At 53.8% G+C, this 26082-nt stretch overlaps 3 protein-coding genes across 4 annotated transcripts in view; 1 reads left to right on the top strand and 2 right to left on the bottom strand.

The window, feature by feature from the left end:
- Positions 1–1011: 1011 nt before the first annotated feature.
- FOXD2 (forkhead box D2) lies at positions 1012–3454 on the bottom strand. The gene has a single exon (XM_079777618.1). The coding sequence runs from the start codon at positions 3230–3232 to the stop codon at positions 1739–1741; it is 1494 nt and encodes a 497-aa protein (XP_079633744.1). The 5' UTR covers positions 3233–3454; the 3' UTR covers positions 1012–1738.
- Positions 3455–3689: 235 nt separating this feature from the next.
- Positions 3690–26082, top strand: part of LOC307103285 (uncharacterized protein) — a 37149-nt gene continuing 14756 nt past the window's right edge. Inside the window, exons 1-2 of one of the 2 annotated variants that reach the window (XM_079777487.1) lie at positions 14908–16105; positions 18957–19099. In XM_079777487.1, the coding sequence (XP_079633613.1) occupies positions 16091–16105; positions 18957–19099 (158 nt within the window). In that variant the 5' untranslated portion in view covers positions 14908–16090. Of the gene's footprint in view, positions 4166–14907; positions 16106–18956; positions 19100–26082 lie in introns of those variants that run through there. The other variant, XR_013813801.1, reaches the window with a different exon arrangement.
- Positions 19454–20596, bottom strand: FOXE3 (forkhead box E3). Its single transcript, XM_079776564.1, has one exon. The coding sequence runs from the start codon at positions 20380–20382 to the stop codon at positions 19507–19509; it is 876 nt and encodes a 291-aa protein (XP_079632690.1). The 5' UTR covers positions 20383–20596; the 3' UTR covers positions 19454–19506.

Raw genomic sequence — 26082 nt, 5'->3', positions numbered from 1 at the left:
GTTTCATAGTCCCCAATTCAAGCCATTCACTCTATTACGTGGTTGGATCAAGGAAGGCTCTACAGTGGCATCAGAAACCTCTCTCCCTAAAAGGGACATAGACATAGACAGTGACAGAAGATCACAGACACACGTTCATGGTCACACATATAAATTAAAACACAGATATCCTGAAGTACAACCCATCCCCCCTAAAAAGGACAACAAAACACAGATATTGACAACCCAAACACATCACAAGCTGCATAAAAGCCCCCACACATAGAAGCACGCAGAAAATGCACAAGAGACACAGCCACTTACACTGTACTCAATGAGCACAGTGTCCACAGTACCGGGCACCCAGATCTGCCCACGCTGAAGTCTGAACTCAAAGAAGATGAGGCTCCCCAGGTGCATTTGAAACAAAACCTCTCTGCAGAAACCTTCCTGGACCAGAGCGAAAATGAAAGCACTGGAGGGGTCACCGGCCTCCCAGAGTCTTGGCCCATTAACAGCAAAGGCCAAGGCCATAGTTTCCCCCACACCCAATAGCCCAAGCCCTCCTCTGCCTGCCTGGGCTGCCCAGGACCCTTCCTCAGTCCACCTCTGCCCTCGCCCCGAAAGCTGGGGGGGGGGGGTCTTCTGGGAGAGCCCTGAGTACGTAAAAAGGGGAGTGCAGGCAAGCAGACTGAGCTGGTGACTGCTGGAGTTCACATACATTTATTCAATTGACACCAATGGGGAGTAAGGGGAGACAGATTTTTCTTTTCTTCCACACAGACCATCAGAGGATTTCACAGTCTCCCCACAGTGGAGAAGTCTAAATCAATGCACACCCAGTGGACAGAGAACGCAGATAGCAGCCGGCTGTACAGATATTTACACATAATTACAGGACCCCCTGCCACAGGATGTGCCCTCACCCACCCCACCCCCACTTCTCCAGTCCCTGACCCAGACCCTCCTCTCCCACCCTAAACTCATTGCCTTTAGCTATAATAAATATCCCAGGGCCTGGGACAGAGTAGAACGCTGACAGGGCGGCTGGCCCTGGTTGGCGGGACCCAGCCAGCTATGGGAAGGGGGAAATGTTCCTTCAAAGGCACCCCAACACAAAAGGGGAAGGATGCTCCCCAGTGGAGTGGGATCCAGGGTTTCCAAAGGGATTTCGGAGACCCCTCGCTTCAGCTCTCTGCTCAGCTTCACCTGTGTAGACACAGCTTTAGGTTTCAGCGAGAACGAACTGCCTTGGAGAAGAGCAAGGGGGAAAAGTTGAATTTTTCTTTTAAGTACGAAGCAGATAATAGGTGTCTTTAAATTATAATATTGGACAAGCAAGATCTCAAAGTCGGGGGAGGAGTGAAGGAGATACAGAGAGGAAGACCTCTCTGCGCAGTTGGTGTTTCTGGCGGGATCCGCAGGGCCTGGGAGGGCACCGGGAAAGCATTCTTCCGGGGCCGCCAGAGGCGCAGAGGCTGGGAAAAAGCGAAGGCTCCCCCCGCATTCCCCTCTTGCTGCTCAAACTTCTGGAATGGCATCAAAGCTTGGACCTTGTCTCGGAGACCCGGGCTCTCCCTGAGCGATGGAGCCCGCTTGGTCCCAACTGTCGCCGATATTCTGAACGCGGAGCCAAGTCGCGCGCGCCGGCCCAAGGTCTGGAGACTCTTCACAAATAGACTCCCTGAGTTCCGCTGGGACCGCAGGAGCTGCCGGGAGAGGCTGAGCGCGGGCCCAAGGGGCCCTGAGCCCGACGCGGTCAGAAGTGGCAGCCACTGAGACCGGCAACTTTGCCGGCAAACGGGGGCCCTGAGGACAGGAGGGCTTCCCCGGGGTGCGAGAGGCGGATGTGGCCAGCCACTGGAGCCAAGGCAGGGGCAGTCAGCATGGCCAAGACTTGGGCTTGACCTCCAGGACCCGCCGCCGCGGCGAACGGCGATCCCGGCGAGCCCTCGCCTCCGCCCGGGGGTGCAGTCCCGCCGCCACCGTGGCCCATGATGTGGTCTATAGAGAAGGAAGGCCTCTGCCCAGCCCCGGCGCCCCCGCCGCCCGCACCTCCGCCCGTGTCTGTCTTGAGGCCCTGGCGCAGGAGTGCGGTGGACAGACCAGTCGCGGTGCCGGCTGCGGGAGGGCTCAGGGACGCGGGGTAGAAGGCTTTGGCGCAGCCCAGCTCTGCGCCCAGGAAGGCGGGAAGGCCTGCGGGTCCCGAGCCCGGCCCCGACCCCGTGCCTGGCGCTGGGGCCTGAGCCGAGGCCGCTCCCGCGAACACTGAGGCCGTCGGAGGTCCGGGTGGAGGCGCAGCGGCACGGCCAGCGGGGACCGACAGCTGGCAAGGCGCGGCGGCGGCGGCGGCGGCGAAAGCGAAGGCGTGCGGGTGTGGATGCGGATGCGGGGCCGGGCCGGGAGGGGGGGCGCCGTAGGCAGGGAGCGCCAACCCGTAGCCGTAGCCGTAGGCGCCGTAAGCGGCGAAGCCGGGCAGGAAGGCGCCGGGGTCCCCCGCCGCCGCAGCCCCACCTCGCAGCAGCAGCTCGGGGTGAGGGTGTGTGTGTGGATGCGGCGGCGGTAGGGGCTGCCGCTTGAAGCGCTTTCGGCGCCGCAGGAAGCTGCCGTTGTCGAACATGTCGGCCGACTCCGGGTCCAGCGTCCAGTAGTTGCCTTTGCCCGGGTTGCCCGGCTCTCGGGGGATCTTGACGAAGCAGTCGTTGAGCGAGAGGTTGTGGCGGATGCTGTTCTGCCAGGCGGGGAACTTCTCCCGGTAGTAGGGGAAGCGCCCGCTGATGAACTCGCAGATCTCGCTCAGCGTCAGGCGCTTCTTGGGGCTCTGCAGGATGGCCATGGTGATGAGCGCGATGTACGAGTAGGGTGGCTTCACCAGCGGGCTCCGTGTCGCCGCGCCCCCCGACGGCGGTCCCGGCCCGGGCCCCGCCGCGCCCCGGGCCGCCGCCGCGCCTGGCCCGGGGCTCCCCGCTGCGGCCGCCGCCCCCCGGGGCGCTAGAGCGCGGGGCTCGCCGTCAGAGCAGCCGCCTGACTCCTCTTCCTCAGCGGCGTCCGCCTCGGCTTCCTCCGAGGGCGGCTCGGGGCCGTTCGGGAGCGCGTCCCGGGGGACCCGGGGCCCGGAGCGGGCGAGGAGCTCCCCCCCACCGCTGCTGCCACCGCCGCCGCCCACCACGTCTATGTCTGCGTCCGCCTCGGACAGCGCGGCCGGAGAGTTCTCGGAGGACATGATCTCGCAGCAGCAGCTGCCCAGGGTCATGGTGCCGCCGCCGCCACCGCCGTTCTCCGGCTCCGCTCCGGCCGCGGCTCCGGCTCCGCTGCGCTGCCTCTGGGGCGAGTATGTTTTGCGCGCGGGCGGGGAGGGGGCGGGGGACTGAGGCGGACAGGGAGGGGTGTCCCCCCAGCTCCGCAGCGCCCCCTCGTGGCCTCACTCGGCGGCTCTCCCCTCTCGGCGAGCACCCGACCGGCGGCCCTCTCCGCTGCCCCGGGAGCCGGAGCGGGGCCTGCACCCGGAAGGAGCTGAGGGGTCCTTCCACCCTAACCAGTCTCGGCCCCCGGTCCACCCGTGCTGGGGGGCTGGGGAATTCGTCCCTCCCGCCTAGAGGCTGCCCAAGGCGGAAGAGCGCGCGCCGGGGGCGGAGCTCCCTAAGCGGGTGGGGCGGGGCGGGAGGGGGCGGGCGGAGTGGCTCCGCGGAGGGGCCCGGCGGGAACCAACAGCCGCCACGGCTGGAGCCCCGCTCCGGCGGGAGGCGGGGTCCTCCTTTTCCCCGAAGACCCCGCCAGTCCTCCGCTCCCTGGAGCCGCTGCTGCCTTCAGTGCGCGCAGTCCTTGGATATTAAGGTTCACGCGGGCGCCAGCCAGAGCCAGAAAAAGTAGCGACAGACTCCACCCATCATCTCTCCCCGAGGCAGAACCGGAGCCACCGAGGCCGAAGTTCGGTTGGAGCGCGATCGGGGCCCTGAGACGCCAGGACGAACGCCGCGGGAGCGGGGCCGCTGGAGCCCAGTGGCTTCCGGCCCAAGGGAAGACGCACAGGAGTAATCGCGAGGAGCAAACTTGGAGCTCTCAGCCTCGGGCCTCCGAGAGGTGGGAGATTCCGACTGCTCAAGTCTCTTTCTTCCGCAAGACCCCGCCACCTTCCGCTCGCCGCGCCGCTGGACTCCGAACGAGGGATGGCACCCCGGCGACCCAGGTAGTGCGCCGCCTGCCCGTCACTCCCCTCCCAACCTACCCTCACGCTTCTGTGCGGAGCCCGTATTCCCGGGAGCGGGTCCGCGCCTTAGCTCTGAGTTTGCCTGTACTTTTTCTGTCTCAGTATCGGTTGGGATTCTGTCTTTCTCGCCTTCCGTGAATCCTTGTCTCCGTCTTCTGCGGAAACCCTGCATTTGCCTGGATGTCTGTTTGTGTGTCTGGGAATCCCTTGCTCAGTTTTCCTCTCTCCCTCAACCCCAGTCACACTGGAGGGCTGCCCCCCAACTTTCTAGCTGGACTTGTAGGTTCTACAGACAGGCAGCAGGACTCCCACGGAGACCTTCTTCAATGAACCCTGACCGCAGCCCGGGCCAGTGTTGCCTTCATCTCTCAGAATCCTGTGCACACAGGTTGGTCCTGTGCCCTTTTTCTCGCCAGCCGGATTCCTTTCTATTTCATTAGGCCTGTCTCTTCCCGCGTGGTCTCCCACCAGGAACCCAGCAACGCGTAGCACCCGCTCAGACTGGGCCCATCTCAACCTCTGAGGGGTGAAAGGGGAGTTGGGCCCTGGAGGTAGGCAAGAATAAGCTTACGGGCCCGCTGCTGTCCCGACAGCGCCGCGCAGTGGTCAAAGCTCGAACACTCGTGGCCTGAGACCCAACTGAGCTCCACAGTCTCTCTATATGACAGTCAGCAGGTTACTATCCCTCGCCAGCCTCCGTTTCCTTCTTTGCTTAGTAATTAAAAGCAGGAAGCCTGGAGTCAGGTTTCTGGAGTCCCAAGTCCTGTACTTACCAGCTCTGCCACCTTGGATAAGTTTCATAAGTCTTTGTGCCTCTCTTTCTTCCTCTGTAAAAATAAGATTAAAAACACCTTGGTCATGACTAATATGTAAAAGTAGCCAAATCATTCTGGGTTACTGTTGAAGAGGGTATTGTGAGCACTTTGAAGACGCCTGGGAAGAAAAAAAAGGAGTCAAAGGTGGTGTGTTCTCCCGCCTGATCTCAAGCCCTGGTGCAGCCCTCTGACTCGGTGGGTTACCACTGCCACACCAGTCACTGTGCAGAATTAGCAGATAAGCACTGAGAAGAGGGTGGGAGGCGATTTGCAGCCCCTGCAGGCTGTATCTCAGCAGAGCCCATGTGAGGGTGGAGGAATTCTCACTTTCATCTAACAGCAGCCTCCACTATATGGAATAATCTAGTGTAAAGCCAACTTTTCAGTTCCACAGGTAGGCCAACAGAGGCCCCAGGAGGGAAGGGACTCCCCTAGGCTCTCCAGCAAGACAAACTAGGGTTGGGTGCCACTCTTGTTACAGAACCCTCATGATAGAGTTCTCCATCCTCCTGAGCCAAAGGGTAGAAGGCAGGGCTGGCTGCTCAGATCCTGTGAGAGCAACTCCTCTGGGCTCCTCTGTAGGCCCTCAGACAAAGGGGGTCCACCTCGAGTGCTGGGCTGCATAAATCCTGTTCTTGGGAAAAAGAGAAGAGGTCCAGGCCTTAAGCCATAGACAGGAAATTGGCAGGACTTGTGGCCCTGGAATCAGAATTTCCTAGGTGATAGGGTTTTGTGGGGGGTGGGGGGCTTTGGAGAGAAATTTCTTTCATGAGTCCAGAACTCACATAACTAGGGTTGCTAGATTTAGCAAATTAATTTTATCTGGCAACCTACACATACTCCCAGCATGCTCAGTCTCTCTCATTTCACAGACACTCTACACTGTCTACCACACAACTCCAACCCAGCTCAGTTTTGCTAGTGTCTAAGTAAATGGAGAGAAAAGCAAAACTGGCACTGTCCTCTTTCATCTCACCTCTAACTGTCTTCATTTCTAACATGGCAAGTGTAAATAAATAAGTAGCTTCCTTCCTTGCCAGAGCTCTCCTGGTTCCCCAGGCTCCAGTCCCCTGCCCAGCTTCAGGAAAGACTGGCTGAGGCATTTGCTTCCCAGATACCCTGGTTCTAATGCTACAGGCAGAGCAGCTGCAGCTGCCGGCCCCTGCCTCTGCCTGGCCCTGCTCCTCAGGACGGCTGCTGGGACTCAGATTGGGGAAAGGGAACCCACCCCCCTGCCCCCCTCTGCAAAGTGGGAGCAGTGCATGATCTTAAGGAATCATCACCCAGGCCCTTCAAACACACACACACACACACACACACACATACACACACACACACACACACACACACACACACACCGAGGCCCAGGAGATCACATGACTTTCCAGGCTTTTGAAGGCTCCCAGTCCCCCGGATAGGTTGGACCCAGGTGTCTGGACTCCCAGCCCAGACCTGATCTGTTTACCCAAATGACTGCTTAGCCCCTGGCCAGGCTCCATTCTTGCCTGAGGAAAGGTTTTCTGGGAGCTTCTCATCCCTTCCAAGGTTCTGGGCCTGTTTGTTTTGAACAATGCACTGGGGGCTGGGAGAAGGGCCACCTGGGTTTGGAGATTCCTTTCGTTTCTGCCCTTCTCCCGTGGCTCCAGCCCTTCCTGCTTCTGCAACCCTGTGTGAGCCTGTCACTCCCACCTGGAAAACCTGGGTGCTTTTCCAGAAGATTGGGGTCCAGCACCCATGCCTGCAGCCTCAGAGAAGCAGGGGTGACAAGGCTTGTGCCCAGCCTCTTTCTTCATCTGCCTCACTATTTGGCCGCCTCTCATGAGCAACCCAGAAACGACTGGGAGGAAGCATTTGCTGGAGCGGCGGGGTGGGGGGGTGGGGGGGGGAGGTCCTTTAGGCAGTGTTCTACTGTAAAATGTTCTAATAACCTGGAGAGGTTGTTATGTGTTTGTTGAGATGTGTTGCTATCAGTGGCATCTCTCCCCATATGGCTTCTTCCTCCCCTCCTTGTGGTCCATGCTCTTAGAGCTGGGGGCAGGGGGATGAGGGTCTTCCCTGATTATGAGAATATAATTAAGTCAATCGTGAGACTGGCGAAGAGTGGCGCTGAGCGACCTAGAGGCAGGTCGCTGCATTGCCCTCGGAAAGGCCTTTCCAGGGTTGCGTTCCGTGAGCTCGGAGATCCACCCCTTAGTGTGGCCCGGCTGCAAACCGCGGCCTTAGCTGGACAAGGGGACAGACACGACGTCTGCACACTTCTCTCACTTTATTCACAAACCTGACCAGCCTGGGGAAAGTAGCGAGACTGGCCGCAGGCGCCCTCTATCCGGCCTTCCACCCGGCTGCAGCTCTGGAACGAGATGGTGTTTGGGCGTAGTTGGTACATCTTTCTACCCCGGATCTCCGCCTGCTCCGGAGTGATGGTGCCCCTTCCCTCTACCCCCCTCCCCCCCCCCCCCCCCCCCCCCCCGCCGCCTGGCTAGGAGGCAGGAGACTCCAGATCTGCAGGGCGAGCCTTAGGCGGTGGGGCTCCCTACTCACAGGAGGGGACTCAGATCAGGGTTCTAGGAGAGGCCTGGCCCTCTGCAAGCACAGCACTAACGGGGCCTCCATCGTAAGCGCCTTCACCGCTGAAGCCCACCTGCCCACCCCTAGGCGCCGGCTCAGGGGTCGCGCGCTTCTGCGGCACCCCCACACCTGTGTATCCTCCACTTCTACAAGGAAAAGTCTCTTTCCTTCCATTACGCCAGACCACAGTCCCCTCCCAGCCCCACCTACCCCGGGACTACGTGGTGGGGGGCGCGCTTGAGCACCTTATGGCCGGGCGCGCTTGAGCACCCTATGGCCGAGGACAGCGCGGGCGTGGAGACCAGGGTGAGCAGCGGGGCCTATCGGCTTTCGTTCGTGGGAAGAGGGTTGCGAGCTCAGGAGACGGTAAAAACAGCGCGGCTCCCAAACCGCCCGACCTGGGGGCCGGCTTCGCAGCGACCAGGGTAGGGCAGGTTCCACAGGCTTGGGGGACCTGCAAGGGAGTAGGGGACGCTTCCAGGTGTATGGGAGCTAGTGGCCCTATGTCAGAGTGTGTCCTGGGTTTCGGGGTCAGAGGGTCTGTTTCTCTGTCCGCGTGTGAGTTGTTTGTTGGGTCGGTGTGCCCCTCCGGGCAACCGTGGCTCTGGGTGCCCCACTACTTCCCAGAGCAACCAGCGCCTGTCCTGAGCCCTCCCCTCCGGAACTCACGATCTGTGCGGGGACTGCCCTGGAGGGCTTGCCTTTAACCCCAGGGCCTGAAGCGGCGGCGGGACCTGGTTGGGGGACTGCAAACGCACTCCGAGCCCGCAGCGAGACTCTGGCAGGGAAGGAGCGCGTGGGAGGGTGTGAGCTTGGATAGGTGTCTGGGACGATGCGTACAGGGACTACGCTGTGGGCAGCCAGGCCGACTGCAGCGGCGGCCTTCTTCCCACCAATTACACGCTGCCTGCTGGAGCAGCAAACCTCGGGAACCCGACGCCCCGCCGGAGCCCTGAATTGGGGCCGGGCAGGAGGGAGAAGGGTCCTGAGCTGTCCGAACTTGGGCCCTTATTTCACACGCGCACGCGCGCACTTAGCCTTTCCGATCCCGAAGCAAAGGTGGAACCCGTCAAGCTCCTCTGGCCAGGTGCCCGAGGCCTCTGGAGCGGACCCACTAGCAGAGCCAGGAACCAGCGGGAGCCCTGGCCTTGCAGACGCTGATTGCGGATTCCTGGGAAACAGCGCCCTCTGGAGGAGCCGCGCATCCACGCAGTCAGAAACTGGACGCCGAGGTCCCTCCCCTTCCCCATCTCACTCCTTTGGCACAGTCATTCAGGGACTCATAACCTCCGGACCCTTTTTTTGCGCAGGCTTACTTCCTTTCCCAATCTGTACCTGTACCTCAGAACCCTGATCAAATCCCGCCTCTTCCAGAGCCCAACTACCTTCCCTCTTTCCTGCTCTAAGCACCTCAGAGCCTGAAGCCTGAACCCTCGATTCCAGCACTGCACAGCAGATCTGCTTCCAGCCTCGCCTTTCTCCAAAAAGACTGTTAATTCATCCATTCCACTCCCCCTTTACATGGGTGTGCTGTTGTTCTCCTCCCCCTCCCAGTAAAATAAGACTGAAGTTTATCTCCACTCCACTCATACCTGATTTGCTCTTTCTCCCCTCTCCACCTTTGCACTCTGCTCACTCCTAATTCTTTGTCCATTTCAAATGTCAAGCTTTATGCACGACTTTCCCCCAACAGCACCCCACACTGGCCAGGCTGAGAGGGCCCCCTGCCTCTGTGCTCCCAAAGACTTAACTCACTCTGTTGTCATGATTTGTTTTCCAGTCTGCCTCCCTCTATCCACTGTAAGCTTCTTGAAAACAGACATTATATTGTTTTCATCTTCATCTTTCCTCCTCCACAAAATTGGGATAAGAATTGTACCTCCCACATTGAGTTGTGAGGATTAAGTGAGATAATGCATATAAAGCACTTAGCCCAGGGCCTGGTCCTTTGAAAGAGCTCAATAAATATTTCTCATCAATATCATCATTATTAATCACTCTACCTTCTGCAGTGGTAAAACCTAACACATAGTAGATACTCAATTAATGTTACATAGGTGACTCAATTAATGTTACCTATGTGACTAGTTGTTAGATAATGTTAGATCAGTGGTGGGCAAACTCATTAGTCAACAGAGCCAAATATCAACGGTACAATGATTGAAATTTCTTTTGAGAGCCAAATTTTTTAAACTTAAACTTCTTCTAACGCCACTTCTTCAAAATAGACTCGCCCAGGCCGTGGTATTTTGTAGAAGAGCCACACTCAAGGGGCCAAAGAGCCGCATGTGGCTCGCGAGCCGCAGTTTGCCGACCACGGTGTTAGATATATGAAGGAATGGCACAACATATCTCTTCCTCGGGTCTGAGACTCACCAGAAAGCTAGCTTACATCACCAATAGAAATATGTACTCTGAGAACAGACATTGTTTCTATTCTGAAGGGAGGAAAACCTATCTCCCTATCAGAGAGTTTTTCCGTGGTCCCCGATTCCAGCAATCATTGAATATCTCTCTTGTGCTTTCTGCCTCAGTTTCCTTCTTTGAAATGACAAACTTCCAGTTATAAACTAAGTCATGGGGATGTAATGTACAGTATAGGGAATAGCATCGATAACATTTGTAATAACTATACAGTGACTGATGGTTATTAGGCTTGTTGTGATCCTCTATAAGGTATATAAATGTTGAATCACTATGTTGTACACCTGAAACTAATATAATACTATATTTCAATTATAATTTTAAAATAAAATAAAATTTTAAAAATAAAATGGTTGTGACTAATCATACCAGCCAAACCCTGTCAAAATCTTCCAGAGGCTTCCATTACTTACAATTTAAAACTCAGTCTCCTTAGTATGGTGAACTGAGCATGTGTACAATTTTTGGGTGTCCCACTTCTCTGTTGGGTAAGGCCTCCCCTCCCATTCTCCATGTGGTCCTGATGGGACTGTCCAATCTCTGTCCCCCTCACACTTACCTCCAGGAGAGGACAGGCAGCCCAGCTGGATGGAACATAGTATTGCAAGTCCAAGGCCCAGTGATTGGTCCAGGCAGGAGTAAGTGAGCTAAGCTGATCCAATCCCTCCTTCCACAAGATTTGGTATATGGACTGCAGGACTCTGGGATATATGGACTCTGGGACTCTGGGAGGGAGGGTTCTCCTTTCGGATCAGGAGATAAGCACACAGGCTTAGCTGCCAGCAGCCATCCTTTCGCCATATAGAGTGCTGTTTGACTTTGAAGCCCATCCACTGAGGGAAACAACCCAAAGAGACAGAGGTTAATAAAAGTGTTGAGTCCCCCTGCTTTGCCTGACACTAGACCTTTAGACTTGCCAGGCATTCTAAAGATATCCCCTTTTTGCTTAAGCTGGGTTAAACTGCATTTCTGCTGGTTTGAGTTGAATTTCACAAACAGTAAAGCCACAGGAGAGAAGGATCCTGGGTCCCTGTGACCACTGAGGTGCCGTTCCAACCTGAACTGCCTGCATAGACTTTTATTTGAAAGGGAATTACACTTCAATTTAATTTCATAGACTCCGTTTCTGTGACTTGCTGTAAGGAAAACATTCCAACTGGGCCGTCCCTCAGAGAAGCGATAGGCTACTTTGATGGTACCACCGCTGGAAATGCGTGAGTAGGCAAGGTAGTCACTGGGTAGGAATCTTGGAGGCAGTAGAAGGAGTAAGAGATCTTAGAGCTGGGTTCAAATTATGCTCCCACCACTTATTAGTCTTAGACAAATAATCTACCTAACCCTCAGTTTCCTTATTTGTAAAGTATTCAGATAGCTGAGTTGGAGACAGAGACCAAGGAAACTTCCTAGCCGCCACCTCTCAGGGACTCCTGAGACCTAGTACTCTAGGTGGAGCAACTGTGGGTCAGGGTGCCTCGGTGAGGTTCCTCGCTCTCCTCTCCAACCTTGACATTTTTTAAGATGCCTGCTCCAACCTGCCAGGAAAATGCACCTCCCCTGGTTTGTTCATGCGACTAAAGACAGTGGTGGAGCCTGCGTTGAGAGGCCCAGGATCTACTTCCAGTCATGCCCTGCCTTCCTGTGCAACCTCTGACAGCCCCTGCCCCTTCCAGAGTCCTCAGTTTCCGCATCCGACCTGTGAGAAGTACATCTCTTGTTCTGGACAGTCTGGCTCCCGAATCAGGGCTTTTAACTACTGTGCCCTACCCACAATTCCAAGTGGGAGCAATTGCCATTCACAGTAATGACAATAATCATGCTTCGGCACCACTTGCCCTGTCCAGGCTCCTGGTCATCCTAGCCTGGGTCAGCCCCAAAGGGCGCCACCTGCTACATGAACTGACATCACAGGTGCGGGCCAATCCAGAGCTTCCCAGGCTTCTGAGGATCTTGTTTGCATCTGTGGAGTTTGGCTCCCCCTTCGTCATGTACGTGCCTCTCACAGGGGGCTCTGCTTGATGGTCCCTCCTCCACTTCCTCCCACAAAGCTGGAGCCACTCTGATCCGGGGTGGTTAGAGGCAATGAAATGGGAAATCTGAGGCCAGAGAGGAGCAAATCTTAGAACATGATCCTATGATCAGAAGAAGGAAGTCACAATTGGGGCCCATATGGGAAGGGTAAAAAGGGATATGGTAGCATCTGACAGGAGGCCTGGAGGCCTGATGGTGGAGATCCAAACATCTAGCTCCTTACACCTGCCCCTGGTGCCCAAGCCTTGGAAGTAGAAGGGAAAAGGAGCCATCACCCCGGACAGGGCACAGACCCCACTTAGGATGGAGGTGGCAAGTGCCCAGGCTTCCCAGACCCAGAGGCCAAAACACCTGGGAGGAGCCCTGGTGAGACACTGATGGGAAGGCCACTTGGGAGGAGGGCAGTGAGGTTTGAAAAGGTGAAATTCTGAGCCCAGTCTCCAGGGTCCCTTTGGGAAATAAATAAATGAGGACAGCTGCCCAAAGAGCCAGGGTGAACACACAGGGAGTTTGGTGCCTGGCAAGGTCTGCGTGGAAATGCACTTTAGGAATTTTCCTGCAGATCTACCTGCACACCTAATATATGCACAAGGTCTAATTGCAGCTGGTTTGGGAATGCCAAAATGTAAACAATGTGTCTATCAGTAGGGGGCTGGTTAAATAATGGCACATCTACTACTAGTATATACGGGGACAGTATGCTGTGTAAAACAGAATAAAGAAGTTCTTTATGTATTGATCTGGAAAGAGCTCCAAGACATATTGTTGAGTAGAAAAAAAAAATCAAGATGTATAACATTGTAAACATTATGTTTTCAGTTGTGTGTATGTGTGTGTGTGTGTGTGTGTGTGTTTAAAGGAGAAGATAATGTATATTTGTTTTGGTTTATATATGCAAGAAAAATAGAAGCATGACTAAAAAAACTATCTGTTGGGACAGGGGTAGTAACAGATACACCTCTGAGTCATCAGCTGAGAAGGGGGACACAATCCAGGAGCTTGGAGAGAGTTGTGAATTGCTGTGGACACAGAAAAGAAAGGCCTTGCCTAAGTGTTTGACCAGGGACTAGACCTCAGATTTCCTGACCCCAGCCCAGCACACTTTCCTCTACTTCCTTCTTACAGAGTGGATCTCTGCACCTAGGACCACCCTCCCCACCCCTTTTCCCAACCCACTACAGGGGAAGGTTACCAAAGGCTTCCAAGAAGAACGGGAGGGGGGAATCTGGGAGGGCTTCCCGGAGGAGGTGGAAAATGCAGCCGTTTTCCTCTCGCACACCAAACATTTGGGTTCCCACTGGAGCAAGTGCCTTTCAATCACCAGAATCCACCCCTAGACCCAACCAAATACCATCCAAATGGATCCTGGCTTCATTCCACTGATTTCCTGATCAAATCAGGTGCATACAAGGTGGCCAATCGGTGGCGCTTGTCTCCACAAAATTGTTGAGGGGCAGGAAGGGAGGCAAGAGTACAGGGAAAGGGGAGGGAGAGGGGAAGCATGTAAGAGAGAGGAAGAGGAAAACTGAAAGCAAAAGGAAACCAAAACTTGTCACTTGGCTTGGAAAGGTACCTTTCCAGATCCAAACTGTGGGTGTGAGTGGTTGGGGAATATTGGAATGATCTGAGGAATTTTATTGGTACCTGGAGCTCTCCATCCAAGTTTCTACCTCCCTGGCCTCTTCCTCCGAGAAGGAGAATGACTGGAGTCAGGTGGACCTGGATCAAGTTCTGAATCAGTCATTTTGCAGCTTGACCTGGTAAGTCACTTAGCCTTTATGAGCCCCAATTTAATTATCTATAAAATTGAGTTAACATTTCTAATGCTACCCTGCAGTCCAGGATAAACTGTATTTGATCATGCCTTTTTGTAATGTACCACCAGAATCAATTTGCTGATATTGCATCTTCTTGTACATGTGAGACTGGCTAGATTTTGTTTGCTCAACCCTCTATCAGGTTTTGATAATATAATTAAGTAGGTAGAATTGGGATGACTTTTATTTTTCTGGGTTCTGCAACTGATTGTTTTCCTACTTTTGGACATCTGCTTTTCTCTATCACCACTGCTACCTCCACCAACCCATCGTCCTTTCCTGCTTCGATACTGCAGTAGCCTCCCCACCCTACCCCAGATCCCCTCTAATAGCGTATTTCAAGCTATGAAATTTCCTCTGAGCACATCCTATGGATTTTAATATGTACTGTTTTCACCTTCATTAATTTATAAATAGCCTATAATTTCAACTTTTCTCTAACTTAAGAGTTATTTTGATAAGAAGTGTTTTTAAAAATTTCAAGGGCTTGGTTTAAAATGTGGTCCAAGAATGTATTCTTTTTTAAAAAAATATATTTTATTAACTTTTTACAGAGAGGAAGGGAGAGGGATAGAGAGTTAGAAACATCAATAAGAGAGAAACATCGATCAGCTGCCTCCAACACACCCCCTACTAGGGATGTGCCTGCAACCAATGTATATGCCCTTGACTGGAATCGAACCTAGGACCCTTCAGTCCGCAGGCCAATGCTCTATCCACTGAGCCAAACCAGTCAGGGCTAAGAATGTATTCTTATACACGAAGGAATTTACGAACACGTTTAAATGTTGTGTATTCATTACAATAAAAATCTTTAAAACACATTCACATAAGCTCATTATGGATCACTTACATGACCTCCTGATATCATAAATATCAGAGATCAGATATTTGGAGTCCTCATTTGCATTTGTTATCAAGTAATGCTACTTTAATCTTGAGATAAGGCTAAAAACAATGTGGAATTAAGTAACTGCTGTGTTTGGGCCAGTTGATGGCATGACTTGGGACCTGAAGGAATATGGGCAGTTCATTCAAAAGAGAAAAAAAAATGTTGAATGAATTTACTCATCACATGGCTCCAGGCACACCAAACTCAGAAGACCTGAGATGGAGCAGTCAGGGTCACAGTCAAGGTGCAAGTGATTTGGTTTCAGTAAAACAATATTTTATATTTTATTAATATTATGAATTTGAATGTTTATTTTGTAGCTGTTTGCATTTATTTTATAAAGATTCTGTGTTATAGTTGCAGAAGAGATACAAGTCTAAGGATTTTATATCTGCCCATACTAAATGACATTATACTTTTTAAAAGTTAAAGTCAATACTTGAGGTCACCAGAATTTTTTTCTTTTAAAAGGAGACTGCTTTAGCCCCTGTATCTTGCTAAATTGTCCTCCGCCCCCCACCTCATACTTCTAGGATCTCCCAAAGGGGTACTTCACACGGGCTTAGAACCAACCCACACACTATGGTGAAGAGTTCTCCACATTGCTTGTTTTGCCTTCTGCCTTCCAGGTGAAGCCCACTGCCTGAAGGAGCCTCTCAGTTGTTATGCTTCCCGTGTCCCTGCCAAGGAGCTCACTTTCCTGTGTACTCAGTTTTCCATGTGTAGGGTGATCTTGGCCTCGCTCCAGCAGGCCCTATAACCAGCTCGGCACCATCCTGTGCCAAAAATCATCCTTCCTGTGCTCCAAGTCCCCCCAAATCAGAAAGCAACCTCCTCAGCTCACTTACTCCTATGAAGAACTCAGAACCATCCCCCTGCCTTCATCCTCTAACCAAAACATGCACCCCTCATTTCCATAACACTGAGCCACCTTCTCACCTTCCTAGGAGTTAGTGCACACTGAACCCAGAAACAACTTCCCATTCTCCTCTTCCTCAGTCCCCACTCCCAAAGAATATAAGGCTACAAAAACACAGCTTTAACTCGACCATTCTATTGTCAAAGTGCACACTTAGCTTCTCACGCTAAAATAATCATCTTAATTTCAGATGTGCAAAATTTCCCCCCAAATTGACCTTGACTGAAACAAAGAAACCAGCAAAAAAGGAAGATATGGAATTCAAGAAGCAGGGAATCCAACACAGGATAGAGATGGAGGGAATTCCAAGGAAAACAGTGAAGGGAAACAGGACCACATCTGTGCAGCAGACATGGAGAGCAATCAGCCCAGGCTGGAGCTGGAGGACAGAGGGCTAGGGGAGAGGTGCCCCCGGAACAGAAAACACAGCAACCCAAAGCAATGATAGATTTCCCGGTAAGTTTGACCTCGTGAAAATTAGGGAAGATTTGGCTTTGGGTACAAAGAAAGGTAAAGAAATGAAAAAATAAGGCACTGAACTCCAGGAAAAATGAAAAGTTGCACTCTCCCTCCAAAAGGAATTATAGTCATGGTACAACAGCAGCTATCAGAGAACAATATTTATATAGTAATAATATGTAAATTATTATTTTAACCCAAAGTTGGTGATTTGGGTGGGAATGAGAAGGGATAGAGATTTCAGAGGTAAATGACAATCTATCATAATAGGAAGTTAATCAATACTGTTGTGAGCGAGTAGTATAAGCATGGAAATACAGAAGTGTATTCAAAAAGAGACAGATATGAATTGAAAGTAGATAGTTCTAGGATACAAAACGGGGTCCTGAAAATTGGGCTAAGCACCATTAAAACCTTGTCATTGCTTTTTGGACTGTTACATTATATGCTTGTTTCAATTCAATAAAAGCAAGAATTAAGTGTTAAAAACTGTGTCTTCAGATTAAAGATGACTTCCAGGTTTCTAGAAAAATGAAGGGGTAGTCGCTTAACATTTCTGAAAGTTCCATTCAGATTATCCCCCCCCCCCAAAAAAAAAAAAGGAGAGGGGGGAAAAAATAAGACTTCCATATTGCAATCTTGCTTCTAGATAAGAAGTGTTTAGTGCTGCAATCCGCTTGGGTCCCCTCCCTGCAGCAGGGAGCTGTTCTGTAATAAGACAGAATTGGAGTAGAGCTTTGTTTTGTGTTTTCAACATCTACCCAAGCGTCAAAAATCTTAGGGCACTCTATGACATATAGGTTTCCAGATAATGAACTTTGATGGCATCAACTGTCTCGTATTTGTATCTGTTTGGGCCCGGTGCAGGGCCTGGCACACAGTGAGCCCTCCATGCTGTTGAATGGAAGAACATTAGAGAGGCATTTCAAAATAAAATCTTTCTTACTTTCCAGTTCAGCAGTGACCCTTCTAGCATTTCCATGCAGACACTTGCCACCTCCTCCTCATTGTGCCAAGATCCCAGGGACAGAGACCTTCAGGGCCACAGTGGCAAGAATGAAATTCAGAGCTCAAGAAGCACTTCCTGGCTTCAGCAGAGTGAGAAGGAACTTCTCCTTCCCTGGAAACTTCTTGGATTTGGAAGGAATTTATCAAGAGGTGCTTTGAGGCAGGAGGAGAGGCTGTAACACCATTTGGAGCAGAAAACGTTTGCATTTTGATCTTTGTGGAGCTAGACTCCTTAGAGAACCAGGTTGAATCTTTGCTACCTGCTGGGTCCCAGGGAGGGGCAATTTTCTCATTGGACAAATGGGGAAGTAGCCTTCACCTTCACCTCTTTTGAAGGTCACTGTGAGGATTGCAAGTGAGAATGGAAAGTGCCGGAGTACTGTCAACCCAGTCATTATTCAGTAAGTCAGGCACAATAGACACTAGGGATTCATTCAGTGGGCCATTCAACAAATACTAAGTGAAGAGCTGCTATGCATCAGGCATATGCGATCTGACTCTTGCTCAAAAGGGTTAATAGCTGGGGAGGGAGTCTAACCAGGGTGTTTCATACCAGACTGTGCAGATCTACTGTCCTATCTCTAAAGACCATCTTCCCTACCTCATATTTCCTGCACCTTTCTCCTCCATGAGCTGCCCACTTTCCACCCTCACCCTTCATCACCACCCCAGAGGTTTAAACTCTTGTATCTAAGAGAGGGGCATCAGGCTTGTGCAACATGCAAATCATTCACCCTGGACTCAAGGCACACTGATCCCTTCCCACCTTTTCCCACACCTAGACACTACTAAACTGGGAGCCCTGAGGCAGAGGAGCTTGGGAAAGCCTGGTGCTTAGCAGTTGGGTCAGCACCCAAGAGTAGGACAGGGTCAAAGGCCAACTCATACAGCAACCTCTGAGTCTCTGCTCAATGCTGCCCTGTTCGTGATCCTGGGACAGTCCTGAATCAGATCCGGTCCCTGTTGCTCCAGCTCCCAATTTAGCAAAGGATATAGTAAGACAAGGGGCATAGCTGCTGGCACAGGGCCCAGCTCCAGAAGTGTGGAGGAGGGTGTAGTTCTGCAGCCTGGTCCCACTCTTTAAATAGGGAGCTTTTAAAACTGAGCCTCCAGCCTTGGCCCAGAGTCTTTTCTCTGGAATACTGTGCATGCTAATCACCAGTAAACTTTGTTAAGATGCAGAATCTGATGACTCAGTGGGTCTGAAGTGGAGCCTGAGATTCTGCATTCCTAACAAGGTGATGCATTTCATCCCAGGAGCTGGTGAAGGGCCAGGGACTACACTTGGAGTCCAAGGCTATAGAACACTTACCGCATTTCTCTGAGGAGTGATTGGTAATGTCTCTTCCCCCGTGGTCCCTAAGCACCAGGAGGCAGGGATCTTGCCCATTTGTTTAGTGATGTATTTATTCCCAAAGCCTAGCGCACTCAGTAAGTACATACTTGGAGGAGTGGCCAATGCTCCCTTATCCATGGGAGCTGGGAGTAATCACACAGCGGACGAACCCACTGGCCAAATACACTCATGTGCACACCCATCTCATCTCTACCATCCGCTGGGATGCAACAGGTGAGGGCATTTACTAGGCCTACTATGTGCACAGCTATGGTTCATCGCATCCTAATCCTACTGCATGAACGGCTGCCTGATGCTTCACCAGGGGCTCACACTATACGAACAACCAAAGATCCTGAACAAAGCGCACACACTCTCCCCAGGCCACTCCCCCAAAGTCACCAGCCAGCACAACAAGCCCAGAGAAAGCTTTCTTCTTTCTTTTTTAATCAAGTCAGCTTTAATTAAAAAAATAACCTAATGAGCCAACCCTAAATCTTCCAGACGGTGGGCAGCCCACTAAGTCCCGCTTCAGTCGGGAGCCCGTGGAGCCCATGGAGCCGCTGGTCGGAGAAATCTCCAAGAACTGTCCTGGGGCCTGGAACAGCGCAGCAGGTGTGTGTGTGTAAGAAACTGAGGACAGACAGGTAAGTGGGGTTGGGGCTCAAACTTGTGGGAAACGAAGGGAAGAGAGCGAGGGAGTCATGAACACGGGCGTCTGACCTCTGATGTGTTGTAAGAACTCGAGGGAAGGTTGAAGTAAGGAGTCAGTCAGGGATCCGGGCGGCCTGAGACCGAAACCCGAAGGCTGGCGTGGAGGCTCCTGGGTGGTGGTGACTAGGCGCGGAGACAGGGGATCAACTATGGCCCTGGGGAAGCGCACAGGTGGGGGCCCCCAGGGGAAGGAGAAGAAATGAGGGGCTCACATAGTGGGGTAGGGAGGGTTCAATCCGGTGGAGAGACGGTGGGATTCCCCCCGTGGAAAGAGGTAACAGGTGTGCTCAGTCCAAGAGGCAAGGGGGCCTCCAGGTGGCCCCTGCCTGCGGGGAAGGGCTCACAGGTAGCGCTCCAGTCCCGGCAAGTAGCCCGGCTGCCTCAGGTAGGCCTCCCCCGGGCCCAGCGGGCCGAGCGGGCCCAGCGCTCCCGGCGGCCCGGCCAAGGCCAGCAGCGGCTCGGCGGGGCGCGGGGGCAGCCCCGGGCGGTCGGGCGCCGGCGCGTAGAGCGGCGGGAAGGCGGCGGCGCAGGGCGGGAAGGCGGCGTCGGGCGCGGCGCAGCAGGGCGGCTCCGGGGCGCCCAGCCCCGCCAGCTCGGGCGGCAGGCCCCCCAGGCTGTCCACGCCGAAGAGGCGCGCGGGCGGCGCGGGCGCGGGCCCGGGGCCGGGCGGGAAGGGCGCGTAGGGGCCCGGCGGGGCGGCGGGCGCGGGCGGCGGGGGCGCGGGCAGCTCCGCGCGCTTGAAGCGCTTGCGGCGCCGCAGGAAGCTGCCGTTGTCGAACATGTGGGCGGCCGCCGGGTCCAGCGTCCAGTAGTTGCCTTTGCCGGGGTTGCCCGGCTCGCGGGGCACCTTGACGAAGCAGTCGTTGAGCGTGAGGTTGTGGCGGATGCTGTTCTGCCACTTGCGCGGGCTGTCGCGGTAGAAGGCGAAGCGCTCGGTGATGAAGCGGTAGATGGCGGCCAGCGGGAGGCGGCGGCCCGGGGCGTGCGCCAGCGCCATGGCGATGAGCGCGATGTACGAGTAGGGCGGCTTCCCGCGCTGCAGGGGCCGCCGCCGCCGCCGCCCCGGGCCCGGTGCGGGCTCCGGCTCCCCGCGGCCCGCGGGCGCCTCTTCGGGCTCCGGCCCGGGCTCGGCTCCGGCGAGCGGCGACGGCGGCGGCCCCGACGGCGCGACCGAGGGCAGGGCCGGGAAGCCCGGAAAGGAGGCGGCGGGCTCCATGTCGCTGCGCCCAGTCCTCGGGAGGCCGCAGCCCTGCCCGCGCTGCGCTGCTCTCGCCGAGGGGCCGCCGACCCGCCTTATATGACACCGCGCCCCTCCCCCGCCCCCATCCAGGCAGAAGGCTCGGACCTTCCCCACTGGCCAGCGCCTCCCCCCACTTTGCTTTCCCAGTCCCCTCACCACGCTCCCAGCCCCCAGCCCTACATTTTGCCCCTCCCTTGGTCTCCTCCCTTCGGGTCAGCCTTTTCCAGACCCAGCCTCACCCCTTTCCCATCTCCATGGAGTCAGTCCAACCGAATTCATCAATTCATCAGCTTCCTTTCCTCTAAGATCTCCCTCAACCTCCTCCCTTATGGGTCAATGCTAATCAAAAATCCACCCAATCGCTGGGGCCCCTCCCCATTATGGTTCTCCCAGCTGAGTCCTGCCTCCGCCCACCTGGGGCAGAGATGAGAGCCACCAGGGCCTCCTGGCCAGCCTTCTGCATGCTAACCTGTGTTGGTCAGGGAAGTGTCAGGCCCACCTCAGACATTAGGCAATGGAGAAGCATAGAGGGAGGAGGCTGGCTTTGTCTCGGGGGCTCCACAGACACCATCACCTCTCTGTCCTGTCTCCCCCACAACCCTGTCCCATCCAGGACACTTGTGAGCATCCTTTGAAAAGCAGCAGAAGACTGCTTTAAATCAAGAGCCCCGAAAACCCTTAACTTGGAGTTGCCCTTCTGGCTTCCCCTTCTCCATGTCCCTTCTGCTCTAGAAAAAGAGCTCCCTTGTGCGCGCGCGCACACACACAGTAGGCCCACTGGGAAGATGCACAGAACACAGGCCTGCACAGCCCAGAGTTCCAAGGAACAGGTACTGGCCAGAGAGAGACCCCCAAGTGCTTCCACAGATTGGAAGTCTGAAAGAGCTGCTTACTGACACAGAAATGCTACACTCACATCTCAGTGGGCTGGGAGGAGGGGCAGGCAGGGATCTTAGCAGTTTTTAATAAATACTCACTCTGGGAAGTATCACCCACCATCACCATCCAGAGGTGATGCTACCCTGAGCCTAGTTCAGGAAACCTTTTCTAAAGTGACAGGAGAGCCAGCCCGGGCTTGGAGGAAACCAAAGGATACAGGAGCTTTGTCTTAAAAGTCTGTCTTGGGTACAGGCAAGATCAAGGGAGCAGGGCTGGGGGTAGGACAGGCAAGTGGCATTCTCAAGGCCTCAATTTAAGGGGGCACTCACTCTCAGGGTAGTGCAAGTGCAGCATCAGTACTTCTGAACCAGGGCCTCCTTAAATTTGGGCCCCTAGGTGCCTCACCCCCGTTTTGGCCCTGATGTGGAATGCCCCTGGGTACAGCAGGCCTATAGCCCAGGGCTTCAAAATCCACAATAAGACTTAAGGGTCCACCTCTCAGCTCCAGTCTCAGCTGATAATGTAACTGCCATCATAACTGAGCATTTTGTAAGTGCTAAACTTACAAAATGCTCATTTAAGTGTGAACACCTTGTGCTATAGGCAGTCATTCCTGTTTTGCAGATGAGGAAACTAAGGCTCTGAGAGGCTGAGGGACTTTCCTGACTTCACACAGCTAGTAGCAGAGCTGGAATTAAACCCAGAGTTCAGAGCACCAGCACCATGACTCCTAAGAACATCATATTTTAAAGCTGGGATTGCAGAAATAATTTACTATAGAGTTCTTCCAGCCCTCACAACTTTAGCTGCAAAATATGCCTAGGTCAGCATATTCCAAGTATTCACTGCACATCACCCTCAACCTAGCGTATCCCCAACCTGACCCCCTTCCTGTATTCCAGATTTTGCAAATGAACCCCTTTCCCCTCACCACCCAGATCAGAAATACAGACATCACTTTGGGCTCTTCCCTCCCCCATCACTCCCACACCCAAGCAATCTGCAAGTCCTGTCAATTCCACATGGATTCCAAATCCACCCCTCCTTCATTTCTCCTGCCTCAGCTTAGCCTCATCATTCACTGAGCATGTGTACCAGGCCCTTTGCCAGCACTCAGGGAAGACAGAGATGACGAGACTCGCAGTCTGGTGGAGAGAGAGACACAGACAATTTCCGCTATGAGAGAGGTGGGGTGCAGGGGGTAGCAGGAGCTGTAGAAGTAGAGGAAGGAGATGACACTGGGAGATCTGAAGACAGTCCCCCAACTCCACAGCAATGAAGAGTCACCCAGTTTACACATGAATGGGTCCCACCTCATGCCCTCTCCCCCTGGCATTCTACTGCCTGAGCACAGGCCGCACAAAACACAAGACAGTGCTGTCACACAAACAGCTCGCCAAAGCAGGCAGACAAGCAACTGCAGCAATGGGATCCTGCTCCCAGAGCTGAGTGACCTGGGGCCAGTTGCTCATTGGAGCCTCAGGCGGGACAATAACAAACCCTCAGCATTATTATGAGATTTAAATGAGACGTGTATGAAAGGGCCTGGCCCACACTGGCACTTGGTAACAGGAGATCCAGAATTAAACCAGGAGGGGAAGGAGAGAGGCAGAGCCAGAGAAGTCATTGCCCAGCCTGGGTTTTTCAACCAGGTGTAGCATAATGATGCCGTTAGACTCGGGAATAGACCAAGAGCTACCATCTTTCCCACCTTCCCTAGGTCTGAATCCAGTCCCATCTGAAGCTCCCTGCCACAGCCTGTCTCACAACTCCAAATGTGGGAGGGGGGTGGCTCTTACTATCTCCCATGGCAAACTGCAGTTTCTTGTACTTTCCATTTTCTGATTCATGTGCAGAACCTGGGACATAGTATATGTTCAATAAATGGTACTGAATGTGCGGTTGACTGCGCTAATCCTGGGGAGGGTGGGGGCAGGGAGCTGGGCCAGAGGGGTGAGAACCCAGACTTATCAGCTCTCTGTGCCTGCATGGCCCCCTCCATTGGGCCAGTGTTGGGGTAGCCCAAGGGCTAATCCGTGTTTTCAGCGTGGCTGGGCCCTCTTTTCACAGGCCCTGGGCCGGACGGGATGTGGCTGAGCATCCGGGCATAAGATGGCCAGTGAAGGCAGCCCCTTTCTCATGGGCCTGGATTCCAGGCGGCCCAGTGTCTGAGTGGAGCCCCTGGGGCGGGAGGAACACAGTGGCTGGGCTGGGCAGTCCTTTGTCTGGCCATGCTGGGTGAATATTCGGACTGGCAGGAGGGATTAATGGCCAGGGATTGGCCCTGGGGCTGGCCTTCCCACTGCCCTTTGGAGGCCAAAGGCCCAGGTCAGGGCACATGGCCTTGATGGCTCCCTAGATAGGAGTGGAAATTCCCATTGTGTGCAAAGCTGTTAGAATTAGCCCCCAAGGCTCCCTGCCCCAGCCCCACCTGAACCGAGGCACCACAGCCAAGATGCACTTCCAGGCAAGGAGCAGAGGGTGGAAGCCAGAGCCTCCCAACCAGTGTCTGGGAGAAGGGGCTTAGGCTGAAAGTCGGTTCAGGTCTTTACCCTGAGATTTGCAGCCCCTCTAGGAAGGCCCTATGATTTCCCCTCCAGAGTGCTGGGGAGAAAGAGCTATGTTAACCCAACAAGGGTCTAAGGGGCCAGCCTGAGCTGTTGCCAGACCCCATAAGGCTTTCTGGAATATTCCTCAGACACCTCTGGTTTGAGACTGCTCCATAATCACTTATTTCTAAAAGCCCCCATCACAACGTCCACTTATCCCATAGCCCAACAGCTGCAGAAGGGGCTCAGGAAACAAAAGAAATCTCAGAGACACCCCCACCCCAGCCCCTGCCACCCAGGGACCCTGAGGGCTACTGCAGGACCCCTCCCTCTTACCCCCACAACTAGAGTCAGTTTGTAGCTGACTTTATTTACCAACCTAAGGAGCTCAGATCTTTCTAGAGACAACAGGGAGACTTTGAAAGCTCTTCAGCAGGGGAACGAGACGATCACATCCCTTGTTCAGATCAGTGTGGCAGCGGATAGGCCAGACAGGGAAGAGGCTGGAGGCTCAGGGAGCCGAGGGGAGGCTGAGCATGTGATGAGGGGTGAACCGAAGCTCTGGTCGGGGGGCACACTAGACTCTTCGTTCCCATTCACTCCAGGCAGAACAGAGAGAGAACCTCCAGCCAGCCATCTCAGAGAAGGGCTTAAACATCGAGTGTGTCACAAGTCTAAGAACTGGTCATCATTCTCTACTCCTTTCTCTCTCGACCACCTCCAGTCACCAAGACCTGTCCGTTCTCAGAAGTTTCTCTCAAATCCATTCTCTTCTCATGTTCCCTGTCTCGGTCCTTATTCAGGCCAATATCCATACTCACACAGCCAATTGCAGCCACCACCTGGCTGGGCTTGTGGCCTCCCCCTCTGATTCCTTCTCTACTCAGCAGCTACTTAAACATCTTCAGTGGCTCCCCATTACCTCAGGAGTCAGACCGAGTCATTAACAGGGCTGGCAGGCGCCACACGACCTGACCTGCAGGCCCTCCTGCCTCATTTCTCACCACCCCCAAGGTACCCCGCTTCCCTGAAACACACAGGGTCTATAAGGAGCTACTTTTAGCCAAAGGCCAGGTCCTCCCCAACTCTGAGCCTTTGCTAACCCAAGTGAGCACAACCCACTTTGCCAGCTTCCCATACAAATACAATCTCATCTTTTTTTCCTACCAGCCCCTTGATCCCCTAAGATCTACAGTAACAAGAAGTCCATCTGTCCCTCTGAGAGATTGCACCTCCACATTGTCAAACAAATAACAAGTGAACAAAACCCTGAGGGTTTTCCTGTTTAGATGCAGAGAAGGTATTCACCCTTCTCCCACCCCCTCTCTGCCAGGAACTCCAGTCTCCCCTGAGCTGCTGGTGTGCTCCTCCTTATCCTTTGAGAACTGCTCACAGAAAATAATCACTTCATTCTTTAGAAAACATTTCCCAATTTCTCCTTTCTTTCTCCTTCCCCAGGCAAAAGGCCCGAAGGTACCGAGAGATTTCAGCACATGCTCTCGTTTGCCTCCCTCTGTGCCCAGTTCATCCTTGGGCCCTAAGCCAGGCTGCAGAGCTGCACACTTCTGAGCATCTCTTGAGGGACTGACTACCTTGCTGAATGAATAAATGAATAAATTAATGAATGAACGAACAAGCTAACGAATGCCCACATGTGTCTGGAAAGACAAAAGGAGCCTGTGCCTGATTTCCAGCTAGGAATCTGCCTCCTGCCCTTGCTGCCTCTCTGCTCAGCTTTGCGGCCCAGAGCTGAGACCCCCACCGTGCGGTCCTTGCCTTAGCAGGGCCCAGACTCAGACAATGTTGGCTCAGCCCTGAGGGTGTAATTCCAGCCGCTCCTAAACCACATAACAGCATCTGAAGTATGTTCTGTGTCATTTGGGGCTGTCAGCGTACTGCATTCTGCCATCTACCTCTGCCTGCACTCCAGGCAATCTCAGGGCTGTTGGGCCTCCCTGCTTCTTATTTCCAGGGAGGCTGGGGGGGGGGGGCGGGGGGGGGGGGGGAGGCGCTGTCAGCCAGGCTGGCTGAGCCAAGGGAGCCCAGGCTGAGGAGAGTGCACTGGAACCCCACTCATTTGTCGTGTGATCTTGAGCAAGTTGTACAACTCCTGTGGCCATTATTAGATACATGAGCCCCTTGTGCCTGCAGAACCCTGAGATGATCTAGGTCAGTGAATCCCAACCGACGGGCCCCTTAGCGAAAGCCAGACATCTGGAAACCACGTGGCACCCAGGGCTGTCTGTAA

This window comes from Cnephaeus nilssonii (genome assembly GCF_951640355.1).
Source record: "Cnephaeus nilssonii genome assembly, chromosome: 7".
Lineage (NCBI taxonomy): Eukaryota > Metazoa > Chordata > Mammalia > Chiroptera > Vespertilionidae > Cnephaeus > Cnephaeus nilssonii.
Note: the sequence above shows the minus strand (reverse complement) of the source record. Positions and strands in the feature narration are given on the sequence as shown.

Coding starts and splice junctions, on each gene's coding strand:
- FOXD2 (XM_079777618.1), bottom strand. CDS start 3,232: ATGACCCTGGGCAGCTGCTGCTGCGAGATCATGTCCTCCGAGAACTCT.
- FOXE3 (XM_079776564.1), bottom strand. CDS start 20,382: ATGGAGCCCGCCGCCTCCTTTCCGGGCTTCCCGGCCCTGCCCTCGGTC.